The 20,947-nt window shown below is 35.5% G+C and overlaps 1 protein-coding gene across 3 annotated transcripts; it reads right to left on the bottom strand.

Moving 5' to 3' along the window:
- Positions 1-12,504: 12,504 nt before the first annotated feature.
- On the bottom strand, positions 12,505-18,503 carry LOC113310615. 3 transcript variants are annotated; one of them, XM_026559336.1, is made up of 19 exons: positions 18,432-18,503; positions 17,557-18,294; positions 17,381-17,452; positions 17,058-17,265; positions 16,771-16,879; positions 16,328-16,399; positions 16,137-16,218; positions 15,968-16,027; positions 15,565-15,617; positions 15,320-15,486; positions 14,775-14,985; positions 14,523-14,580; positions 14,352-14,408; positions 13,989-14,234; positions 13,653-13,717; positions 13,471-13,527; positions 13,297-13,390; positions 13,040-13,180; positions 12,505-12,939 (listed from the first exon to the last, which is right to left on the bottom strand). In XM_026559336.1, exons 2-19 carry the CDS (start codon positions 18,229-18,231, stop codon positions 12,829-12,831), a joined length of 2,538 nt encoding a protein of 845 aa, XP_026415121.1. In that variant the 5' UTR covers positions 18,232-18,294; positions 18,432-18,503; the 3' UTR covers positions 12,505-12,828. The 3 variants fall into 3 exon arrangements, with proteins under 3 accessions (XP_026415121.1, XP_026415120.1, XP_026415122.1); XM_026559335.1 differs by having other exon boundaries at positions 18,374-18,499; XM_026559337.1 differs by lacking the exon at positions 16,328-16,399 and having other exon boundaries at positions 18,374-18,499.
- Positions 18,504-20,947: the final 2,444 nt, after the last annotated feature.

The following is a 20,947-nucleotide window of genomic DNA, read 5'->3' as shown; positions in this document are numbered from 1 at the left end:
GTTGCTTGATATTCACGTATTGGTAGTTTTATATGTTAGGAGTGTTGGTAACTTAAGCATCTGCCATACAGATAGATTGCAGCTTTTGATTAAAAGTAAGTGGAGAAGGAAATAGTATAAGTTTGAAGGATCATCACGTTAAGCAATAAGCAGTGCTCCAAGTTTGGAAAATATTGAAGTTTTCTTGTTATGATAAAAGTAGGGATGATGGTAGAGTTGTAAGACTTTAACACTGGACAAAGAAAAAAGAAAACAATGTGTTGTATTTTTCATAGGCCGTTAAATTTCAATAAGATTAGTGTTCACGCATAATTCACCATGCTAAAACATTACTAGTTCTTTTTTGGTTATGATGGATTATTGTGACAGAACAGTATAGGTTGCTTGTTTTGAAAAACAGTTCTAGAAAAAGATCTACATATGTCATATGTGTGTGTGGCAGATCTATATGATGTAACAAAAAGATGAGCCCCCCATCATGGGACTTGTAGGCGAATATCAAATTCGGATAGGTGTCCTGCCCCAAAACCATTTGGTTGTTTTCTTCTATTGGTAACAGAAATGATCCCCATTTCAAGTCAACATCATTTTCTTTGATTAAATAGTTCGGATAAACTTAAATGTTATTCAATCATAATCAATCAGTCCTTGTAAAGTTCAACAAAGAATTCTGCACCAAAAGTATGGCTTAAAAATTCAAAGGTTATAAATGGTAACAAGATGCTTACATTACTAAAATCATTTGTCTACACTGATCAACCAGTGATTATCCACTTTTGGTAATTACTCATATATTTGCTCAAAGCATATGCCTCTTTACTAAGGGCAACTCTAGTCTTATGGAGTTGGCAAAAAATAATTAAAATAATAAAATAAAAAAATTATCCAATTTTTATCAAAAATTTACAGGGAGATTATTGAAGAAAAAGCTAAGAAAAAAGAACGGGGGACTAGGCCAAAACCTCAATAGAGAAAAGAACAGAAAAAATAGAGGGAAAATTAGGCTCAGGCCCGACCCATGGATAAACCATAATATGAGGCTCTTAATTAAAAGAAGTTTAAATCTAGACCCCGAATTATTAAAGGACATTCGTATCCTTTTAAATCTAGGCCCCGAGTTATTAAATAAAATTTAAATTTAGGCCCAAAATTGTTAAAATATAGTTTGATGATATTCCCACCACAGCCACCGCCAACCACCTCCGACAACCACCGTCACCAGCCACCTACGACCACCACCGCCTCCTACCACCACCAATTACCTCCGACCACCACCGCCACCAACCGCCTCTGACCACCACTGCCTCCGACCACCGCCACCACCAGCCACCTCTGACCACCACCGCCACCGACCACCTTCGACCACCGCTGACAACCACCACCGACCAACTACCCCCGCCACCGACCACCACCACCACCACCTCCGACCACATGCATATTGCAAGTGTATCCGGAAGTTAAACATGCATAAAAATTATTATGTATTCAAAAGTGTGTAACTAGAAGTTACACATGCATATGGCATGTGTATCCCAAAGTTACACATGGCATGTGTAATAAGAAGTTACACACGCATATGACATGTGTATCCACTAGTTACACATGCATATGGCACAGTTACACATCAGGAAAAAAATATACAAAAAAGATATGTATTGCTTTAATATTCATTTATAATAATTTTTTTGTTTATCTATTAATTGGTTGTTATTGAATTCAATAAACGACTTTAAACACTAAATATGTAAGACGAAATCTTAGAAATGAGCCACAAAATCCTCTAATTGAGATTGTTCCTTCCTTTCTTGTCTTCCTCATTACAAAATGCTTCCATATCTGTAACAAAATAAACATCCATGAAATTAGATTGGATGGACAAAAAGAATGAAATAATATTATAGAACAACTACAAGTAGAGGAATTAGGAGTTACACATTCATATGACTAGTGTAACTTGGAGTTACACATTGTATCATTAGTGTAACTAGGAGTTACACATGCGTCTGACTGGTACAATGAGAGTTACACCTTCATAACCTTTATATCCCATCAATTAGCAAGTGTAATTAGAAACTACACATCTAATTTGCATGTGTAACTGGTAGCTACACATCTAATTAGCATGTGTAACTAAGAGTTACACATGTATCTAATCAGTCTAATAATCAGTATTATCCTACCATTCTGTAATCTGGAGATAATGCATCATTATTATACATTGTTTGAGGCATGTAATTGAGATCTAAAATGTGGTTTTCAAGAATTATCATCTCATATGAAGGACAAATGATTAAGTCAACAGGGTTGAGCTTTTACCTCTGAGGTGGCAACGATACACTATTCCCAGATATATGAATCCCATGCTTCTTATGAAACAATTCATCACCCTGAAAATTGCAGCACAGTAGTCAGTACCAGACAATACAAGATCCCTAAAATTTTCAAAGTGAAAACCAAAATCAATATCCGAATCTAAAAGCAATTCAGCACAAGAAACATATTCATCAATCTCGCAAATGGAAATCAAAACATGTATGCAACATATAATGCGCATCAGAAACTCTTGGCGGCATATTATCCATCCAAATTTAACAGCAAAAAGTATATAACAAAGGCATATCCTCACCTTAGCTCCAACTCCAACACCACCACCACCACCGGCTCCAAAACCTGCACATATACCACCACCGCCACTTATTAGCCAGAGGAGATCCTTCATACAAAGAATTTCACTAACACAATAATGTTACTCAAGATGAACACGCTAACTGAAACAGTTGGGTTTCATGGTGCTTATCAGGTACACATGTAATGGCTTATGTAAACGGCGGTTACACTTGCATATGGCTTGTGTAATCTCCAGTTACACATCCATATGCTTGTGTACTCAGAGCATATAAATTATCTTCATCAGCGCTAGAAACAGGGATATCACGTAGAGTTGCTCAATAAATAAGATAAATGACACTTACAACATATGATGTATCTCATCTTTAGCTTTCTCCTTCTCATTAAGCATTGGAGTCTAATGATCTGGACTTGACTATGCTTCAGAGTCGCTTTTCTGCATTAGAAATTGCTGAAACATTAAACATAATAAAATCATTAAACTGAAATATCCTATGCAACCACATGATATCATTTTTGCTCGTCTAATGCATAATATGTAATAGTTATATTTTCTCATTTCATGTCATACAAGTTTCGCAGAATACGACATAACAAACTTCCAAAAGAATTTACTTGCACGAAGCTATGGACTGAACAAAGGATAAAACCATCTAGCAAGTGGAAGAATCATAAACTCCATCTTGCAAGTTTTCTTGAGTAATATATGTGGTTTTACAGCATGTGTAACTAGCAGTTACACATCCATATAGCTTGTGTAACTACTAGTTACACATCCATATAACTACTGAAATACAAGCTCAGCAAGACCAGTGACAAAGAAAAAAAAACTAAGCATTACAACACTATGAAAATAACCCATGTAATCTAGAGACTCTAAAAGCTACTACTTATCCAACCAACATAAGCTCAAACATGAAATTTTATGCTACTACATCTATTACAACACTATGAAAACACACCAACTAGAATACCACTTGTGTTTCAAGAACAACCATGGTACTGAACAAATTTACTTGTTATTACCGAGCTTCAGACACTATATACGCAGAGCAAAGAGCATAATCCTGACTTATATAGCTTGTGTAAACAACAATTACACATGCATATGGATTGTGTAACCTGCAGTTACACATCTATATGGCTTGTGTAACCTGCAGTTACACATCCATATGGCTTGTGTAATCAGCAGTTACACTTGTATATGCCTTGTGTACTCAGAGCATATATGTTATCTTCATCAGCGTTAGAAATAGGGATCAAATAGAGCTACTTGCGATTCTTAAACAGTGAAGACTACTCAATAAATAAGATCAAATAGCACTTGATCAACTGAAATGCGGCATACTATAACGTATATAACTAGCAGATGCTAGTGCAACTTCTTTTAAATTCTGCGCAACTTAATTTATTAGGTGAAACAAGACTTTAACCAACACGACGGGTAACTCATGAATCAATGATGTACATTAGACAATGGGTATTTACTACTAAGTCAAACTAAAAACTGCCATGTTTTTCCACGGAGACAAGAATTTATCATTCCACACAATGTGTTCACATGTTAGTATGAATAATTACCATCAAAGCCTAGAAGAGGGTAAGTCACCACATAAGCTCCTGATTTTGCTACAGCTCCAAGAAGAAAAGTTCACTGTATCACATAATAACAACATTAGGCACTTGAACTAGCCTAAACACAAAGATGATAATTATAATATTATCCAATTGACATAACACAAAGGAATTTAGGAAGTTGTACACATACATTTATCTCCGCAATTGAGTTAAAATCATTGAATTTTAATTGTTTCTCCAAATCAGAGTTGTTTTCACTTGCAACTACAAAACCTAGCTCAGCAACATCTGCTCCTCCTTCACCCTATTAATCAAAGACTTGATAAGTTTCATTTTGAAATGAGCATTATGTATCAGTTTCAACTTAGAGATAACATATAATATCTGCGAGATTGTGAGATAGCATTATATAATATTCAACTTAGAGATATCATATAAAACAAATCTGGATCGAACTTAAAACAATCAATCAATAACAGATAACGCTAGGCATGAGCTCAGTTTGAAAATCAAAGTAAATAAAATTCGTATCAAATAGATGGGTAACAGAGATAATAATTCACTGATTTTGAATCTGAAAACCAAATTTCGATCGAGATAAGAGATTAAGATATAGATCGAACTTTTTTCAAGAACCCTAAAAAAATTCTTATAATTTTTCTTGAAATTTGTTAGTGATTTTCTCTCAAAAGTATGATTAAGGTGAGATTATAACAGGATTACTCTGGAAATCAAACTTTCAAGAACATATACAGGTAGATATTTGCTTGAATCGCTTCGAAAATCGTAGTATAAAATTCGTAACAACAAATAAACTTATCTGCATGTCGATTTGATTCTGTAGATGAATCTTCAGGTGCAGTTGATCTTCTTCATCTTCCATATGATCTCTCTATATCAGATGTGGTTGACCTTCGTAACAACTGAGACTACAGAGGAATCGATGGAGAAGATGAAAAAACGGTGAAAAAAACCTAAAACTACTTCATATTTGTTGCAGTAGAAGATCTAAAAGAAAAAGATGAAAATGAATCTCATAAGAACCCTAGAATATTTTTTTCTCTGCAAACGAGAGAGATAAAATGAGAGAGAAAGAAATTTGGAAAATGAAAATATCTACCGACATTCCTCTTGTATTTATTGCAAAGGGTAGTTTTGTCAATAAAAAAATACATTAAATAAAATTATGGGCCAGATCTGAAGAGAATTTGATATTTCGGGCCTAGCAATATCATTTTCCTAAAGTATGGAGTTGATAGTGGAGGATCCATTTTGCGGGGCTTCTAAATATTGAACCCATATAGTAGGGTGGTTCTAGTATTTTTCACAAAATAGAATAAAAGCATGTTACACTTATCCAAAACGATAGGAAGACAGTCTCGATCTAGCCAGACACAACTATTTTGAAGTATTGACTAAGGGGGAGTGATACATATCACCGTAGTATTATTGTCAAAGTTGTGATACAATTGAACTTTGATGCTGTGTAATAATACTATGACATTGTATAACAATAATTGAGAACATCTGTTTTCTTATTGTTATGGCTACGAATCTTCAACAACAATGATGCTGAGTTGAACACGTTCACAATCACTGGAGTACTTGGGTGACGAAGAATTCAAGGAATGTTAAAGAACCAAGGAAATCAAGCATGTTGGATGAGGAGCTACAAAGTTTATTTATTTTGTAATCCATATATATTGATAGTTTTGTCACTAAAATTGACAAAGAGGCACTGCTCATTCGCAAGCGTTGCTATCTCAAGCTTGTTTATCAAGTTTAAGTGATCAAAACTATAAGTCTTGATTTCTAGTCTACTTATAGCTATGTCTCGTATTAGGATAGAATGTGTAGTTGAGCTTTAGACTTCACGGCGTTCATTGATTGAAGACGAGGATCTACTGAGGAGAGCTTGGAGGAACTTCATCAACAAAAGGTATTTGGAGACTAAAACTTATCTATTACTCAGAAGTCTATTCTATTCTATCTCTTAATGAGTCTAAGTCATATAGCTATATAGACTTGTACATTATACACATTTGATATTTCGACCCGAGTTTAACTCGCTTATATCTTTCTCGAAATATGTGTTCGAAAGATTTTTGCTTTAACTACGTTCATCATTATTCTTGACGAGTTTAGTTGGAAAAACAATTTATTTGTTGGAAACTAAATAATGACTCAAAAGATGATCATGTGAAAATTGCCTAGAAAAATCTTACATGATTTGTGTGAGACAGTCATTTGATGTAGACTCGGAATGTTTCGTATTGATCATTCGATCACTTGAAAATTACTTATAAGCTAATAGTTTCTATGAGACAGCTATTGTTGTCTTCTAAAGATGTTTCAATGATTTAAATGGGAGTTTAGAATAATTAAACCATTGTCTAGATATATTACAGTATGCATACTAGTATGCAAACTGTTGTAGTATGATTCGGGTCAGGGAACCAAGTTTCCGTACTAGTCTGCGAACGGTTTTAGCTGTCAAAGTTCGGGAACCAAGTTTGCATACTAGTATGCGAACGGTTTCACCTGAGTTAGGTCCGGTACGACAGTATGCATACCCGTTTGCGAAATGTCGGACGTGTCCAAAGTATGGAACTTAAGTTTGCGTACCCGTTTGCAAACTAAGTTGGTTTTGGTTCTAAAACCGGTTAAGTATGAATTCATACTCATGAACAAATACATTTACAAATTACGGAATGCAATTTTTGCAAACCGTGGCTAAAATGTTCATGAACTGATTCTTTTTGAATCAATCCGATTTTGTTTCAATTCTGTCTTGTATACTTATATGAGAATATAAACAATTGAACAACTCTATCAGTAACACAATTATATTCATTTGATTATCATTTGATCTAGAAGTGTTAGATGAATGTGGTTAATACAAAAGTGTTTGTATGGATAACTTCGGTTAACTGTTATTGAGCAAACTCAATATACACGTTTAGGTACGGTTACCCACATCTAAATGAAGGTATATTTCATTTGTGTGTAACAAGCTAAGACCATCTAATGGTGGAAAGATATTGCTTTGGTTTAAAGCAAACTTAGCTTGAATCTTAAATCAAGATTTCATCTAACGGTGAATATTGATTGCTTTGTTTCAAAGTTATCAAACCCTGATTTGAAAACTATATAAGGGAGAACTCTAGCAACTGGAAAACCTAATCCCCACACCTCTTGTGTGATACTAGTTGCGACTAGAGTTGATTCTCCTTTAACCTAGTTTTTTCCTAAAACCATTATAGGTTAACGACTTGAATACTTCATTGGGATTTTATAGCCAAACCCAACTATTTTCTCTGTAGTTGTGTGTTCTGATCTTACTTGTTCTATCATATTGAGTATTATTGTCTCTAAGATTTGCTCGAGATTTATCTCTGATAGGTAAGATATAGAAAGTAATCACAAAGCTCTTTGTCTCATTCTTTTTGATTCCACAATAACTTGTTCTACTACCATATATTTAAGTTATTGTGAGGTGATTGATATTTCTAGGTTGTTCTACGAGAATATAAGACTGGATTATCAATTGGTTCATGTTCACCTTGATTTATCAAAAGACGGAACAAAACTTCGTAGGTATTTCTGTTAGAGACATATTTATCTATCAGAATAGACTTTTCCGTGGAAGACATATTTTTTTATAAAGTCTTCGACTTTGGGTCGTAGCAACTCTTAGTTGTGGGTGAGATCAGCTAAGGGAATCAAGTGCGTAGAGTCCCGTTGGGATTCAGAGGCGTAAGGAACGCGAATGTACCTTAATCGGTATGATAATTGGTTAGGGATCAATTACATTCCAGTCCGAAGTTAACTTGTAGTAGGCTAGTGTCTGTAACGGCTTACTTCAGTGTGGTGTTCAAATCTGGACTCGGTCCCGGGGTTTTTCTGCATTTGCGGTTTCCTCGTTAACAAAACTTTTGGTTTCTGTGTTATTTATTTTCCGCATTATATTTGTTTATATATAAATATCACAGGTTGTGCGTAGTTCAATCAATTGGTAAATCCAACCTTTGGTTGTTGATTGAAATTGATTGACACTTGAACATTGGTCTTTGGTACCGTTCAAGTTGTTGCTCATAATAATCAGGCTCACGATTTCCTATATGTTTGATTTGCTAATTACATTGAGAAATAGAGATATAACTCTTGGATATATTTCCTTGATTGAGTCTGACTGTCTAGTTGATTCTCTTGGAATTATATTGCAGTTAGTCCATACAGATTGTCGAACGAAATATTGTGTGTGGTTGTTAGACCCCCGCTTTTTCAATCACAGTCGTGAATCTGCCGAGATTTCATTTTTCGGGACAATCCCAGAATATTACGGCTAGGTTACTAGATAATCCCAGCCGTATATTTGCGGAAATCTCATATTCTTGGTAACTTTCTTAATAACGGCTAGTTCGTGTCGGCGTAAAACCTAGTTTGATGGTTATGAAAACCCGAGACGACTTCACTTATAAACTACACTTTGTTGATGTTGTTGTATCTTAATTGAAGCTTAAAAGGGCATCCGTAGTACTTCGTACTATGAGATCCCTTCTTCCTCTTGGTTTTTGGTTTATATTCATAACCCATCTTCCAATGACTCTCGTACTTTCCACTGCACTCACAAACCATTTGAAAGTTGGTGTCTCTAATTTGTTTATTCTGGACTATTATACACATCTTTTCCATCCCTTGTGCTCGAGCCTACTTCTTTGCATCTTCTTTATCTTTCCACTCATAGTTGTTTGCACTTGTATCCGCTGAAACTTGAACAGGTGGGGGTTGGTATTCCATCGTAATGTATGGTACAATTTATAATAAAATGAAATATCATATCATTAGTTGAAAATAAATTGTAAAAGTAGAGAAAACGGCTGGGTCGACAAGGGAAATTCTAGTTGTTAACAAGTCCACAGGTTGGAATTCGGATCAAACCCAACCGCGGGGAAAATTTACGGCTGCGTCGATAAGGGATATCCTAGCAGTAATTTGACTGTTTTCTTATAATGTTTGGATGGTTTAACTTGCGGCCTAGAAAACAAGTCATAATAAAAATTGGTTTGGCAACCCAGACGTAAGAAAAATACACGGATGGGTATCCCAACTCGCACCAACAACATTAAACAACATTTAATATTCTCATGCAAAGTAGGGAAAATCTGGCCGTAAGTTTGTATTTATGCTCGGGAATTTTTATCGTTCTAGTTATAAGTCTTCCATAACGGCTGGGAGTTCATCAAGAAAGAGTCGTTAAACCTGATATGACCAGCGGTTCATGGTTTCCCAGCCCTGATCAGACCTGACGGCTAGAAACCTAGGGTTTTAGGAAAGAAAAAAATAGAACTTCTTGCAATTCTGAACTTGAAAACTGAAATTGGAGTTAGATTAGAGGTATACCTGATTATTTTGAGCAGTCATTTCTTCGATTTCTTCTTCTTCTTGGGTTGGTCCTTCGAAATCATTGTAAGGTTCATAATGGTTATGTTGAGTTTGAGAAAAAAATATGATTTTCTAAAATATCAGCAAAGAACTGATCGTTGTTGACGGGTATTAATATGTTATCGAATTTTGAAGATGAAGATTCGCCTACATCAAAACTCTTGTTTGAATCACTGATTTGAATTTTCCCCAAATTTTTTCTTCTTCTCCCTCTGATTTTGTTGTTTTTTATTTATTATGATTTCAAACGCTTAGCTCATGGTTAATGATATTAATCACATTCATTATCAGTAATTAAAATGGGGTATATTAGCTATTATGTGAAATGCTCGGATAATGGGTCATATGGATTACTCTTTCATGACCTATGAAGCCCCAAAATCTAACGGTCTGCATCCCCATTAATTGGATAAGTACTCCCACATTCTTGAACTTGAACGAGAATAATAAATAACCAATTGGCGTCCTGCCGAGAATTTATCTGGTCTTCTAGCAAGAAAAAGGATCACTCATTTCAAATCAATGTCATACTCTTCAACTTAAATCACGAACATTTGCGATTCTGATTCAGTCACAAAAGACAATGAACTATGCAACAGAAGCCATGTATGTCGAATTCAAAAGTTATATATCCCCTCGCCTACAGCATTTAGCCGGTGATTATCCAATTGGTTAATACCTTGTGAGCTAATTGGGCCGACCAACCGGAGGGCCGAAGGGCCCGTAGGGAGGGAGTCCTTCGGCCATATTTTTGTCAATTGTAGAGTAACTAAAATTTTCAATTTCACAAAAAAGATTTCAGATTCCGTAGCTTTTTCTCATGGCCGAAAATAGCCCTGAGAGGAATCATACTCTTTCTCTTCTCTATTTTCTTTCATAATCCCATCGTCACCAAACCATCCAAAGATACACACCGAAAGCACCATCGCCGCCATCTGTTACCGCCAGCAACTCCGCCACCATCTCCAACTACAACATCCCATTTCTTCACCTACCACTACCTTCACCTACACCAGCAGAAACAACACCACCACCACCACAAACAACACAGAGCCACCACCTCTTCGGATAACACCTCCACCACCATCTCCATCATCAAATTTCTTCACTCACAACCACCACCTCCGACAACACCTTCACAGCCACCACCTCCGACAAAATCAACAGCACATCCACAATCACCCACAGATCCGCCACCATCTTTACTGATTTACAAATTTCTCAAAAGTGAGATTGATCTTCAGGTAGTCAATCAAATTGATTGTAAATTTCATTCATTTCCAATCGAGCAAACCAATTAACAGCTCAAAGTTACTTAAAAAATCCATCACATCGATCAGAATTGATCGAATTGAAGAATTATGAATGATGATAATTTTTCATTTTTCATGAAATTGACAAAATTAGAACTCAAATTGAGCAAATTAATTACAACAAATCCGTACTCCAACATGAGGAATTATTTGATCTAATTTGATTAATTGCATTAGCATAGATTGGCAGAAAACTGGTGAAGAAGATGAAGTTGTGGATCTGGTTGATGCAGACAACTCACTGGCCTGACTCAAATTGGTTGATAACTCGGTGATGACCCAGTAATTTCTCCCTTAACAACTTAAACATTTTATGAAGTTTTCATCTTCCCGACTCCATTACACCTTAGAGCGTCCACAGTGGTGGGAGTATAACCAAAGACCAAAGACTAAAAAAAAAGACCAAATTTGGGTTTAGTCCGTCATGTGGCGTAGTGGGAAAAGAGTATATTTGGTCGTGCGTTGATAAACATTACGCCTGGGATCAGGCGTTGGTAAAGATAATGTCTGAATGGGGCGTTGGTAAAGATAACGCGCGAGTGGGGCGTTGGTATTGTTCTACGCTTCACAAACAAAAAAAAAAAAAAAAAAAAAATGGGGCGTTAAGTATATCAACGCCCCATGTAAGTTTTAAAAAAAGAAAAAAATGGGGCGTTAAGTATATCAACGCCCCATGTAAGTTTTGAAAATTTGTGAAAGTGGGGCGTTAAGTATATCAACGCCCGTTTCATGCGTACATTATATCAACGCCCCATCGGGCGTACAACGCCCCGTTTCAGGCGTACATTATATCAACGCCCCGTTTCATGCGTACATTATATCAACGCCCGATGAATGGCGGAGATTATATCAACGCCCGATGTGTAGCGGAGATTATATCAACGCCCGACTATATTTGGATTTGGTCCTGATCGCAGACCAAATTTGGTCTGGATTTTACTCTTTGATCAAATTTTGATCGATGGTCTGTCCCACTACGCCAGCCCACTCGACTGAAAATTTGGGTTTAGTCGTCCATTGCAGTTGCTCTTAAGGAGGCGAAGCTGCGGAGAGAGATGGTGATGAGACGACAAAATTAGGTATTAGGGAGTATTTTTTTGTAATTGAAAAGGAAGTTAACATAAAAGCCCTTGACACATGTTACTTATCTGTGCATTTTGTGTCACATTGCTAGGAGTGTTCGTGGACGTGAGTGTAGAGAACATTAGTAATTTAGGGTGTGTCACCACCATCTCACATGTATGGGGCACTGTATACGTTGAAACGGAAACAGTTATTTTCTTTCTGTATATGGGCTCGTTTAGAATGCTTGTCGACCAAAATTGGTTAATTTCCTTTTTTTTTTTTCATTTTCTTTATTTTTTTTGATAGGAGAAATCAATGGGTGATAATACCATAATCTGTGCTCCAAACTCGTAAACACTAAATTTTCAACGACCACCACTACGACAACAACTATCTATTATCTTTTTTCGGTCGGCCCTTTCCACCATGGCAACGGTCATCTAGTACAAAAGTACCAACAATGCAGATACAAAAGTACAGCATGCAAGTATAAGGTAAATTCATTTCACTAATCAAAATTTTCAAAATGCTTACAGTTCCATATGATTTGACATATAGTGGAGATTTCTATCTAATTTTAGTTTCTTCCCCTATATGTTTCTTCTAGTATACTTCATTTCTATTTTTCCTTTAGTCGCTAACAGTATTGGACATCAATCCTGATGAACCAATGGTGAAATTCCTTTTACTTTATACACCCACTTAACTGAATATAAAAGAAAGACTACTATATACATCCAAAACAAAAGGCACTGCAAGAAACTGCTGCTGAAATCTCACTATAGTTAACTCAAGAAAATTAATTGATCATCAAAAAACTTTCGGCATTCATACACGGGGGAACAGGCTTCTCTAGCATCGATGTCCCTTGAAAGACCATCATTTGGCAATTCCTTCTATACTTGTTCAACTGCAGTGATAACAATTCCTACTATATTATAAGCTATCTGCTGCAAACTACATAAAGAAAGACTGATGAAATATCAAAAAAAAAAAAAAACATCTCTCACCTTCTCTTGGTTTATCTTCTTAAAACCAAATTTATTTGTCCATATGGATTCTGCTTCTTCAGCAGCTGGAAGTACTAAAGTTTCTACTTTAAGATACCCCAAAAGCAGCTCGATGCAAGAAAACAGCGACTGGAAGTAACCCTATCAATAATGCAAAAAAGGACTATTTATGAAAAGGTTGCCACAGGAAACCCAAACAAACAAACATATGATGCAAAAACGAATGACATGACTTGAATCCAGTTTGATAGACTTACCCGTCCTTGGACTTCACTACTGGTAGCAACCAAAGGAAGTTCAGCAATTTTTTGTCCAAAGATCCTAAGAATAGCAGCAGATACGACAATCGAACTGCATAGGGCAATATAATTTAAGATGAGAATATATTACAGAATATTAGAGGCTAAACCATGATCAAGATATATTCTTACTTTGATGTCAGTACTGCACAATACATTCCTCCAAAGTCTTGATCCCTTATTACTCTTCTGCAGATTTCAGCCATAAAAGAAGCAAGTAAAAGTCAGCTGCAAGACACTCTACAGAAGGTATAGAAAAGAGAGGAAGCCAATCAAATAAAGCAGAACTGATGCAGTGGAAGATCTCTGCTTACCCAAGAACCATCGCAGGGATGAGGTCGCGACCGCTTTTTAAGTCAATGATGGGATCGAAGTGATCCTAAGAAAGAAAAACACGGATATAAGACATGTAATCAAAAACTGCACAAGATGTGTGATGTATGATGAGAAAAACAAAGCTTTAAAGAGAAGGTAAATCAATAAATAAAGGTATTTTTAGCCAATCCACAGTAAGACAAGCGATAACACTATTCAAGATGTTGAAGAAGAAAATGTTGACTGGATCCATAAGTAAGGGTTCAATATTGGCAGGATCTTTGCTAGAAAGCTAAATGTATTTCCAATAGCATGGTGAATTGACCAATACTTACACGAAAGATGGCGACAGCCTTAGAAAGAAACAAGTTAGAGTCGGCAGTAGCAAGCTTCCCACTAAGAAGGCTCCATCTTAGATCAAGATCACCATTATCACTTGAGCATTTCTCCATATGCTTTGTCTTTATCAAACCTGAAAGAGACTCCGGGAGCTCCAAAGGTTTACGCTCAAGCAACTGGTGCAGAGTTGTGTGAATCGCTTTGCAATCTGTGCAACAAAACCACTCCCCTTCTGGCAATTCCTGTTATGCAGGCCAAAATAACATTTCAGTCGGGGAAACCTAATATTGCAAACCATACAGATACTGTAATACTGAGGTCAAACATGAAAACATAATAACATTTGACTGTGTGCAAACCTCTAAATCCGCCATGTTGTGATCCTTCAGACAACCAACATGATATTCCTTTTCGCACTGGGAAAATGAACCAAACAATTGAGTGACACCTTTAAGTAAACATAATTTTCTTGAACAATCACCTTTAAAACTCGTACAGGAAATGAAAAACTGAGATGAATGTCAATGTACCTGATCACAAAGTAGAACTGTGCCTGGTCCGAATCCTGATTTGCAAAAACTGTGGGCTCTAGATCACGAGAATAAAGAGTGTAAGCTCATGCCAAAACAATGAAACCAAAAATCAAATAATTCATCATTTGAGTTCACATAATGCAACAGAATAACTTATGAAGTGGATAGGTCTCACTATCATCAGATGTAAGATCTAACTGAACAAAATAAAATGCTTCTAAACATCTGTTCATTGACAATGTAGCCCACCTGCATAATGCACATCCACCAACTTCAACGTCTTGTGTTTTGACAGTTCGGATGCATCGGTGATAAATCTGTTTTATAGGATCATCTCCTAACACTCTGCCAGCTGCTATTGCATTAGCATTGTACTCACAGAATTTCTCCCTTTGGTACATCTGTTGGCAGTGGGAACAATACCATTTACCAGGCGGGAGGTTGGACAAACCCACACAGTCTGTAATAAGAAAATGCAGATTAGAGCTATATCACAGATGTGTACCACAAAGAAGCATCTAAACAGGATACAAACAAATTTAATCAACCAGACACGATATTATCAAGATACGAGACGAAGTGGTTAAAATGTTTCACTTTCCAACATGAGGATTAACTGTTATAAATCATGTCAGAAGCTCTTTTGAAGCCACTGACCAAAAGGAAACCTCAAGGCACACTAACGTCTCTAGAAGATTCTATGGAAGTGACACCACCCTGTATTAAGTTAAAAGGAGAGAAAACGAAAGGAAAAAGATGCAGCTGGAAAAATATAATCATAAGAGTAAACTCACCTCTGTGAAAAGCTCTGGGGCATCCGTCACAAAGCAAAAGGTCTCCAAAATCCGCACATATGCTGCAAAGGTCATCATTTTCACGAGGAGAAAAATTCGGATCTTTCGACAGAGATACTGATAATTCATGAAGAGATACCCCATTGGATGTGTAGATGTTTAGGTAACTGGCCAATCACAATAAAAATTAGTTACATAAATGGATAAGTAAAGTAATTTTCATAAATTCTAAATTTGTTACTCACGGTTTGCGGCGTGAGGCCCAACCGGCATGAGCTTCAAACACTGAAGGGCTGACCTGATCAGCAAAGATATAAAACATCAGTATTTTTTACTAAACAATTACAATGACCTTCCGACGTTAAATAAACTTTCTACAATTACGCCCAATGATCAATATTTCAATACCAGAGTTACACTGCTGGAGGATAGATAACCTCTAGGCGTACACCGATGACTACTCAGGACAATCAAATAGGATTGATCCTTGTTAATCAACCACATGGTTCAAATCAGTTCATTTGTAAGCAAAGCAAAAGGAAATTGTATGGTTTAGAGAGCAACTATTAGGAGCTATCAAGAAAAAGAAAAAAAACTATTAACGTGATGTATAATAAATGAATAATAATCAGGTAGTAGTAAGAGTACCACATCGTTGCAGCAGCCACAGAGAATTCCAAAACCCCTTTTAGAGCCTTCTAGCAATTTCTGGCCAATATAAGGTTCGTCAGAAAAAAGAAAAAAAACGACAAGCAAATCTAAGAACAAAAGGAGCAGTAAGCACGAGTTTTTTCTTGTGTTTGTTCACTGATACAACCTGACCGCGATGATAATAACCGAGTTCAGCTCCGTCATGTAAACCACCTTCCTCAAAGACCAACTTATGCAAATGCACATCCCTTCAACGATAAACAATAACGTTTACTTAATGCCTTATATCAGAAGCTAAATAAGATACGTACAACAGAATGGTCATAAATAGATTCTACCAGAAAACAGAATACGAACTTTTTAGTTAGCCTCCCTCGGACATTCGTTGTCCGTGGAGCAAATTCTGAAGGTAAAACTGCTTTTGATGATCTGAAGAAGACATAAATGTATCAGGAGAAAGCGAGATATATCTATCAATATAAAGAAGGATATGATAAAAGTAGATCTAATTAGAATACCAAAGAAGATTGTTCCTCTAGCTTTAGTTCACATTATCCAGCCACAAATATTATGTTAGCCATATTGTTATTGCAACAAAACAGTGAAGAGCTCTGTGGCTTTTAAAACATACCTAAATCAAGTTTTTGACTAGTTAGGAGCATAAGCTACTAGGGAATGAAAGCAGGAAAATGCCAAAATAAAATTCAACCTTGACAAATAGATATAATGGACCCAAAAATAGATAAGAACAAAGAGAATTATTACCCCATAAAAAATCTCAACCAGAGTAAACTGCATACCTTGTTTTAGTACCAGATGTCCATGATACGTTTGCTTGGGACTTCCTTGATTCCAGGCATTGTGTGCATAACGTTGCTGCCTTATTCATGGGAGACCAGTGAAGATGTCCTAAGATCGAAACGTAAGTGTGACAAAGAAAGTCATTCTTATCAGTTGAAACACAGTGATTATAACAAAGGACAAATAAACAAATCAACTCCACTACAAAACACAAAAATGGCCGACTTCTACAGCTTAATAACCTAAGTTATGTTTTAAATCAAGGGTTGAGTGGTGCAATGCCCACCTTTGCAATCACTGCAGATGGTTGTCTTGTTGACAGATGGCGAAGAACAGACTGCATTTTTAATTGTTGATTGTAATGTGTCCAAAGGAGCATTCCTGCATGCATTCATCACATAGCGGAGGTTGTTCCCATTCTCCAAATAAATATAATCAGCAGCACGTTTATTTCCACTACCAGCATGCCTCTCAAATTCCATGGGGCTGACAACCTATATTTATCATGGCAAACATTCTTACACTCAATCATTCTTATATACAGTCTAAGTGTTCGACATAAGACCGCTGAATAATAATGACATCATAAAGCTAACCAACTATTCTCACCTTGCGCCCATTGCAGAAACTACAGAAACACAAAATCCCACACTTTTCAATTTTTCCATCAAGCCCTTCTTTCTACAGAACATCATTACAAATCAAAATTGCAATCAGCTGAGTATATGCAAACAAAAAGAATCAGCAAAAATACAAAAAAGAGTTTAGGGTGTTGCAAAACGTACCTTCTTACCGAATATGTAACTGACATGCAATCCTTCAAGCAAACCAGTACCAAGAAGCTCATTAAGCTTTGTTGGAAACTTTGTCAAACCAATCTTTTTAGACATTTTCATTTCTAGCTTATTACTTAAAGGTGCTCTTATACATTCACCTTCTACAACCTGTTGATTCTTGCAAGAACTATCCGATTCAATAGCTTCTTCATTCTCAGAAGCAGGAATCTCCCTCGTCTCTTTCTTTCGCAAACGAGAATAGAATATTACGGGTCTCTCCGAGACACCATTATCGCCATCAATCAAGTTTGGGGGTTCCTCTGCTTGCAAAGAACCAACAAGATTAATGCTGGGTTCTTCACAAATTAAAGATTTCGTAACTTCATTAGACTCTTCACAAACTGGTAATACAGTGGCATCAATTCTCTTTCCCCCTTCCTTACTCAAATCAGTCCCCATAACCAAATTCCTGTCAAATTTTTCATCATTTTCCAAATTCTTGAATCTCTTATTTCCAGAAGAAGAAGAAAAAGATGGATTTAGAAGTTTAGTAGCTCTAGTTCTTCCAATAGAACCATCCAGTACTTCAGATTGACCCTTTAACGCAAAAGCAAATTCACGTTTTAAACCACTTCTAGGTCCTGATAACAACACAAACTCTTCTGATTCAACATACTTCACCATTTTCCAAACAAAATTGATCAATCAATTGATTTTTTTCAGATAAACATTGATTGAAATTTTGACCTGCAAAAATTCAAAAAGAATTAACAGCTGAATCAGAACAAGAAAATAAACAGTAAACAAGAAATCAAGTTAATTTTACCTTGAATTTATTCATGAAAACTAGTAGAAGATGAAGAGAGAGAAACTTGAGAATTTACCTCAGAGAAGAGAGGTGAAGGGGAGATGAGGGATTCAGGGTTTTTCTTACAAGTCAAGTTTTCATACTAGTTACGCAGAAGAAAGACATAGATAAATGTAGTAGATTACTAATGAGAAAATGAAATGACGAAAGAGTCCCTTCAATTGATTTTTTATTGACAGGTTTACCCTCAAATCAAGTGCTTATAAGGTTGGCCGTTGTCGTAATTATGTGTATTGTTGCGGTACGTTTTGGGGTTTTAAGGATTAGGGAAAGCAAAGGGTAAAAATATTTTGATTTTTTTTAATTTGGATGTGAGTAGGCACCAGATAATACCATCATTTTGGGCAGAAGCAAAAAGCAAACAAAGAAAGTGTGTTTATGCAGCGGCCAATAAGGAGAGTAGGAATAGTTAATTGGGGGAGTGTTTATTAATTTAGTAATAAATAAATTTCGTTTTTAAAAATTTAGAAAGAGATATCGGCCGTTGATTTGGTGATCTTGAGATCATACCGATGCAGAAGAATTGACGTCATCATCCGACCACTGGAGTCCAAAATCTGCGAGACAAAGGATTCCGGTTTGTTTTTGCATTTCGTGTTAGAGGGAGGAGGAAATATAAGAATTTCACGTCCTTTGTCTTATAAAATTAAAAAATATAAGAATTTCACGTCCTTTTCTAATAAAATTAAAAATCCATAAAATTTACACTTCCGACATTTTCCTTTTTAAGCATCCTTGCACCATAGAGACAACATAAAAATAAAGAAAGGTAATTTGAGAAAAAATGAGTTTTTCTCGAATCACATCCATTAATACCGTAATTATCTCTTATTTTTTTAAGAAGATAAAATTCATTTTAGAAGTATCTTCTTTTTATAAAAGGGATGAGGTTTTAATTTTGGTATCAAGAAAATTAAAACTTGACAAACCTCAAGTTCTGGTTGTAAGATCATCTCCAAACGTATGTAAATATTATATTTTAGATGGATATTAAAAAAATCAGAATCTATTAGCAGGATCCACAGATAGAAGCTCAAGATTTCACAGTGTCTTCTCAGCCGTTAGATGACAATTAAGTGATATTACATAGATGGCTAAGATCTTTGAACTTGATCCAGATAATCCGAATTGAACTATCGTCTATCGTTATAAAATTATTATTGTATAAATTTCAGTGGATGATATTGTGTAAATTAATTTTCATCGAAGAACAAGATCAAATAAAAATTGTCAAATATTTTCATTGTTAATAATTTTTTATGAATTTTCTTTCGGTTGATAACCTTATTATACCTAAAAATTAAAACTTCAATTGAATCAGAACTTATCTTGGTCAAATCGTTATTCAAATCAAGAATGCATTTCAAAATATTAGATTTAAATCCAATATGCACTAAGGAAGAAAAAAAATGGGGCTAATAATTATCCAGGTAAAGATGAGAGAATGATCAAAAAACCAGAGACTCGGTAATGAAGAGAATGGGAGAAAAAATCAATCTCAAAACAAATAATAACTAATAAGTATAACTATTAATTCATATATAAGTAATTGTAGAACAAATATACAAGATAATTTATATAGAATACCTGGTAAGACTAATCTGTAGCGAGCTATTGCACACCTTGTAGCATGAACAATTTTGCTTGGTTTTACTTTCTTAACCTTAACCCTAATGAGTTTAAAATCGTTGGACACGATTGACGGATGTTGTTTCCTTTTTATAGGTAGAGAGGGTCAAGTTTCTGAGAATCTGTATTTGACATTCATATCGCAACCGTTCATCAAGGAAGAGCATAAAAGGAGTTTTAACTCCTTATATGAACCATAATTTAGGTATTTAGTAATATCCTAGTATAACCTAGATTCTTCACATGGTCTAATCTTGCGAGAAATTATCGAGTAGTGTCCAATTGTCCATGTGATAATACGTTGATGGCTAATTACTCGAACCGTAAGGTATACATAGCATCCTACATTGAATAAATTAGTAATTAACGTCACACTCTAATCAAATAAATTATTCATGCGAGTCACAACATTTGTATATTATCATGTAATCAACACGGTTTCTTTTATGTAACACAACATGAATAACTTACTCAATTAAGCCTTAAATAAGAGTATTACAATAGTATACTGATGTTCTTGAGAAGAGAATTTTTGTTAGCATTCACCCATGTAAGTATACACTAAATATTACCAAAATAATTCTAAATTACATCAATAAGGGCTCAAAAATTGTTCTGTAAATAGGCATACAAATTGGTTGAATTCAATAATCAATTACTCCCACAAATCTAAGATTTCAAATCATTCTTTAGAGGTTTCAAAAGGGAACCATTCAATTTATATAGTTGTGCTTGAACAAAAAATGAAACTTTTATATTCAAATTACTTAATTTCCGTATGAATACTCAATGTTAATGTTTTTGGTTCTTTTTGTATCATATTATGTTATAATTTCGCGCAACTAGGATAATAAATTTCAGCAGTATCTAATTAAAATCTCTAAGTTTGCAGATATACATGGA

This window comes from Papaver somniferum, chromosome 9 (assembly GCF_003573695.1).
Source record: "Papaver somniferum cultivar HN1 chromosome 9, ASM357369v1, whole genome shotgun sequence".
NCBI lineage: Eukaryota > Viridiplantae > Streptophyta > Magnoliopsida > Ranunculales > Papaveraceae > Papaver > Papaver somniferum.
The sequence above is the reverse complement of the archived record's forward strand: the minus strand, read 5'-3'. Positions and strand labels throughout refer to the sequence as shown.